The sequence below is a fragment of the Camellia sinensis genome, chromosome 9 (genome assembly GCF_055761805.1).
Source record: "Camellia sinensis isolate YWXY chromosome 9, ASM5576180v1, whole genome shotgun sequence".
NCBI classification, from domain to species: Eukaryota; Viridiplantae; Streptophyta; class Magnoliopsida; order Ericales; family Theaceae; genus Camellia; species Camellia sinensis.
Window position 1 is genome coordinate 124,706,338 of NC_138969.1, and position 6,000 is coordinate 124,712,337.

General features: G+C 32.6%; 1 protein-coding gene across 1 annotated transcript; it reads left to right on the forward strand.

Moving 5' to 3' along the window:
• Positions 1 to 1,151: 1,151 nt before the first annotated feature.
• Positions 1,152 to 3,636, forward strand: LOC114298919 (uncharacterized). Its single transcript, XM_028243578.2, has 7 exons — positions 1,152 to 1,373; positions 1,497 to 1,583; positions 1,692 to 2,138; positions 2,535 to 2,644; positions 2,756 to 2,861; positions 2,976 to 3,230; positions 3,319 to 3,636. The coding sequence occupies exons 1-7, from the start codon at positions 1,152 to 1,154 to the stop codon at positions 3,442 to 3,444; spliced, it is 1,353 nt and encodes a 450-aa protein (XP_028099379.2). The 3' UTR covers positions 3,445 to 3,636.
• Positions 3,637 to 6,000: the final 2,364 nt, after the last annotated feature.

Consider the following 6,000-nt stretch of genomic DNA (forward strand, 5'->3'; position numbering starts at 1 on the left):
TACAATTTTTTTCTCCTCACATGAAAGTTTATTTTGTCTTTTTTTCTTCTTTCTTCTCTCTATTCAATCAATATAATTTAATAAGTTTGGATTATATATACAATGTTCTTGTTGCAAATGCAAGATATTACACTTATATTGTAGTATATTATGTGAAACTTTATTTTAATATGTTTTGTAGAGTTAAAAATATGAAACAATAATATCGATGATAACTAATTAAATGACACCACTTAAACAAATTTCTGACTATGCCATTAGTGGTAGCATGGCAGTGACTGGTGGTCGTGATGCCGGGTAGTATGACCGTGGTAGTGGTGGTGGTAAGGTAGCAATAGTAGTGGTGGTGGTGTTGACAAGATTCCAATTTACAAAATGTTTTGCACCTATATAAAGTGAAAATAATAGTTTCTGCCCAAATCAACTCATTTTGTGTTGACCATATAAAACATTTGTCATTGATTTTTGTTTTAAGTCGTTTAACAATTTTCTCTGAAACATAACGAATTAGCTGCAACAGTGTTTGGTAGCTGTTGAAGAAAAGATTTGTTTAGTTTTTTTTTTTTTTTTTTTTTTTCAGTAATGGTAATTTTTCATGTGATAATTGGAGCTAATGAAGTTTATATTATAATCTTGCAGTTCATAAAAGAAAAGCAACCCAATGAAGGTTTCTTGATGTGGAGTATGGTAGTTGTTCTCATCACTGCAAGTAATTCATGAAACTATCATTGTTATTAACTGCACTTGATATTCATTTCTTGTTAAAGAGTTTATAATCTTACCAAAAAAATTCTCAGTTATTGAAAATATTACTATTAATCATATCTATATTCAAAAGTACTTTGATTATGATAGGTTTTTCCTCAACTTCTGATGAAGTCTCTTTTTTCAAATAGCACTCTGGATCGCACTTGCAACACGGTTTGAGTTACCAGTTTCATCTCAGCAATCAACACAAGGTGCCCTGTTAGGAACCATGATTGTCACTGAAGGTTTTAGCTTCATACCTTTGTGGAACAAGGTAATAAATATAAAATAAAAAATAAAAAAAGGTCCAAATAAGAAACATTAAACTGAGAAATTGTATCGAAGTAGCTTCATTTCTTACATTAGTCTAAGCTCAACAACTTTTTTTTTTTCATCTTCAACCAATGCAGAATGAAAATCACAATTTCAATGGTGGGGGACTCCTTTGGATTTTTCTTGAATGGACCGTCGCTCCATCAATAGCTTGCGCATTAGCCTTTTGCCTCTTTGCCATCTTAAAGGCATGTTTGCTTCGCCATGAAAATGCCAAGAAAAGAATCCTCATTTTTCTCCCCATTTACTATGGGATAGCTGCAGGATTGCTTTGCCTCTTTGTTGTGTATGAGGTACTTAAATAAGGACTTCTTGTGCTCTCACTTTTCCACTTACTCACGAAAAATTATAAATGTTGCAATGCTAATTTAAATTATGGAAGGATTACTCTCGCTATTTTGATTGTTAAATGGCAGGTTGTACCGAATTTCGTAATTGTATATAAATGGATCACTGTAATTACTATTTTACTAGCCACCTTGATTGGAGCCTTATTATCACTGGTAAAGTATACAATCACACTAACATTTACAATTGTATTTTAAATTTTCTTTTTTACTTTCTCATTCATCTTCTAACTTTTATGGGTATTTCGATTTTTGCAATGGTAGGTTGTGGTGGTTCCCTGGGCTAGAAAAAGGTTTGACACTGCTAGAACTTTGAAAAACAAGAAGAAGAAAAATTCAGTGAAGCAACAATGTATAGAAATCCAAGATCAAGCAAGTGATACAAAGACGGAAGATGATGATGATGATGATGATGATGTTGAAGATGCCTTGAAAGATTTCATGCAGATGAGAGTCCTTGATACAGTCTATGAAGAGGACGAACGAAGCTGCCCTTCACCAGAGAAAATTACAGAATCCAAAAATGCTCAACCGGTTTCTGAGTCTACTACGGAGCAATCAACTCCACTTAGACAGCTTCTCACTCCCGTGTCCACACCCATGCCAAACCACTTGGTGCAATCAAGAAACTTTCAAAAGATTGAGAAAACAACAGCGAAAGAGAATGCCTTTAATTTCATCAGAGGTCTTACAAAATCCTCCATTTTCCCTGTAAGCTTTCTTTATATCCTTCAACACCTTTTGGGTAAATTTTCCCTGTTTTTTATTATCATAATTACTTTTGTCTTAGAAAATTGATTAAAATTCCAAAATCCAGCAAAGATATTTTTAATTTGTTGGTATTGGCATATAAGTCATAATGCTGTCTAGTGCCACATATACTGTTTAGTCATATACTGCCATGTTAGTCTTTGATCAATTCAAGTGCTGGTAATTTGTACATTCTTATACCGTGAGACTTTATTTAGAAACTAGAGAAAATCAAACCCTAAAAGAAGATCTTTGTCTGGAAGATCAGAACCATAAACTTGATGTTTAATTGTATAATCGGGAAAGAGTTGGATACAAATATACTGATCAGGGTTATCACAAAAATTTTCTCGGCAGGCTATTGAGCATGACAGACAGACACTAATTCGCCACGATCTAGCAGAGAAGTTTGATGACATGGAGGACGTCTTTATTTTTCCACAACTTCTAGCATCGTGCACCTTTGCGTAGGTTCTCTCATCATCGTGCACCTCATTTGTACTCAACTTCATAATCCATTGCTTCCCATGATTTTTAACATTATGTTTAAGACACATGTTTAATGATTTGACATGCAGACTTATACAATCTGCTAACGAAATTGCTGCTATTATGAGTCCATTTGGAGCTATTGAAGATGTTTTCAGACACAGAGAGAAGTATTCCGGAAATGGGGAAGATGTGGTGAGTTTAATTTTGTTCTTTCAACGCGTTGCTCATTAAAATCTAGCCCCAAACCTTGTTAGGACATTTTAAAATTGAAACCACTGTGTTTAATGATGCATACAATACTAGCAGGGCCATTTACATGTCAGTTGGTGGTTTAGAGCAATCGGTGGACTTAGTGCCTCGTTGGGATTCTTTCTATGTGGATGGCGGCTAACTCACTGCCTCGGAGGCAAGCTGACATATATAAGTAACTCAAGAGGGATGGCATCACAATTGTCTACAGTTGCAACAATGATAATGGTGAATAAAATGAAGATTCCAGTATCAAGTGTCCATACTTTTGTTGGATCTCTAGTAGGAGTTGGTATTGCAGACGATCCCCAGGTAAAAATTTCTTCTGCTTTTCTTAATGTTCGTTTTTTTTTTTTTTTTTTAATTATTACTTTTATTTACTGAAAGATAATTTTTACAGAATGTGAACTGGAAGCTCCTAATGAAGTTCCTATGTGGATGGGTGATTACTATACTGTTCTGCTCTTCAGCTGCTTATGCGTTGTACTCCTTCACAATGCACTCCCCTGCCTATGTAGTACCCTGATGATCCTACCTACCATCAGCCTAGTTATTCTTCAGTTTGTTAATAATTTATCTTATTTAGAAAAATTACATTGTTTAGGTAAATTTTCTGCAGATAGTTACCCTTTTTTGTTTATTCAACTGTGTCTCTTGTCATAGCCAGTGAAAATTCTTGAAATTACTAATCAAAAGCTATATTTTGGAGTTTGGGCAATAATACCCTTTTCGGTGACCAATTACATGAACTAAGGGTGGTCATTGGTATAGCGCTAAAGTAATTACATTATGACTTGGGCGTTATGGATTTGAAACATGAAAACTGTCTCTTTGCATACGAGATAAGACCGTTTACGTCTGACTTTTCCTAAATTTGTAGTAGTAAGAGCCATGTGTACTAAACTGTCTTTAGATTATATTCAACTATATAGCTCACTCCAGGGAAGTTTTCATGATTCAACTACTGGCTATTACGAGAATTTATTGTATTCAACTACATAAATCAAAGGAAAATGTGTTACATGAGGTCCATTGAGTCACTTTAGGACTCCATTCTTCTTCAAAGTAGGTTCATATATTCCCAAAAAGAGAAAAGCAAATGCAAAATAGAAAAATATATTGAAAAGAATACTTTCAAACACTTTCTTAGAAATGGTCTGTATTGACTTCCATTTTGTGAAAACATAAATCAATTGCCTTCAATGAGGAAAGCATCTCCACTATCTCTTTGGTGATTGAAAGAAGAGGGCCAAGAGAACTATTTCACCAAACAAATATCCCATTCCCTTTGATTGCAACTTTTGAAGTTGAAAAGAATCAAAACCAATTTAACCACTTGACTATTATTGTATGCAAACTTCAAAGGATGCATTGATAAGATAACATGACTGGATAAACACAGATATACTAACTACAATGGAATTTTCAAAACAAACCCTCTTGACTTTCCACTATCTCTTTAGAAGTCTTGTGACTAGCTTTTAAAGTCAAAATCGATAAAGAGATACTTTGCCAAGGATAGTAATATCATAATACGGACTCACATAATATTTCAAAATTAATAAGAGCAACAGTTACGAGATGAGTGAAACTTGCATAAACGTTGCAAGATTTTATCAAGGTCCAAAATACTAGGCCTAATTAACTAAGGCAACATGTAATATTTGTTTCTGTTTTGAAATAGTAGCAAACTTGTGATTAGTTTTCAAAATCAAAATCAATGAAGAGATATTTTGTAGAGTTATTATCAGTAATTTCATAATGCTGATTTAGCATATTAACACGGTATTTCGGAACTAATAAGAGTAGCAGTTATGAGATGGGTAAAACTTATCTAAACTTAGCGAGATTTTATTAAGGTCCAAAATCCTAGGCCTAATTAACTAAGACAACATGTAATATCTGAATTACTGGCTTGGAGTAGTAGCAAACTTAATCATTCTTCTCATAGTACTATTGATTTGAAATACAAGTGTTTGGCACTAACCAGTGAATTAGAACTTTTCATCATGTTAGCTTCAGAAAATATTGAATTAAGATTAATAATGTGAAATAATCTCAATAATTTCATCATTATTAACTGTTAAATAATTTCAATATTTATAAGTTCAACCAACCATGTAATTTATTTGATACTTTTTAAAATTAGTTTATTGGACTGAATAAATGATTGAATTAAGAAGTCCATCTAATGGTTGATGTTCATGAATTTCATTTTATTTACAGTGTGATCTTCCAGCATTTTTTGAATGAGCTTGAAATGATTGACCCTTCAAATGACAATTCTTTGAATATATCATTCATAGAAACACAAAATTACAAAAAAAAATAAAGGAAGGCCGGTGTTGGTTTTTTAATTCACTATTCCTGATTTCTGTTTATTTCTTCATTAGAAATTGAAAATACCACCAAATCTCCACTGTTTTTAAAACCCAATTATGAATTTAGAATATGAAAATAATAAAAGAAAATAAAAAATTACCCCAAAAAAATAAAAATGAGTTGAGACTCTATAAACGGTAAAAACGAGGATTTGGATGGCTAGACAGTGTAATTTTCCCGATATCCAGCTTAGATCATAGCAACGTTGTGAGTTTTGCTCCCTAGACCATTTTTAAATGGGTGATTATACGGTAATTTGAATACAGTTACGTGGTGTTTCATAGTAGTATGATTGGTAGAAAATGTAAAATATTAATTATTTATGTTAAGTGATTAAGGAATATAAGGAGCATAATGAATGATAATTAATGAATGAGTATGGTCACGTGATACCATGAGACTATTGTATAATTTTTCATTTTTAAACAGACTACAAAATCTTAATCAATTCCGAACTTATTTGCCAAAATTACGCTTATACCTTCAAATATCAATTTAACGTTTAGTTAAACTTTCGATCTAACTAACTACCCACTAAGCTCTTCCTCCATGAAATTTCACTTTCTACAAGACATGATCACACAACAATTAGTTGACAAAGTGGAGATTCTCTAGGAAAATTATAGGACAAATTGCAAATACGAAAGATTGTTACAAAATAATTGTATTATATATGAGAAATATTTTTTAGTGCAACTAT

Coding starts and splice junctions, on each gene's coding strand:
- LOC114298919 (XM_028243578.2), top strand. CDS start 1,152: ATGCAGAATGAAAATCACAATTTCAATGGTGGGGGACTCCTTTGGATT. Junction 1,374..1,496: donor GCCTCTTTGTTGTGTATGAG/GTACTTAAATAA, acceptor GTTAAATGGCAG/GTTGTACCGAATTTCGTAAT. Junction 3,231..3,318: donor GTATTGCAGACGATCCCCAG/GTAAAAATTTCT, acceptor TAATTTTTACAG/AATGTGAACTGGAAGCTCCT.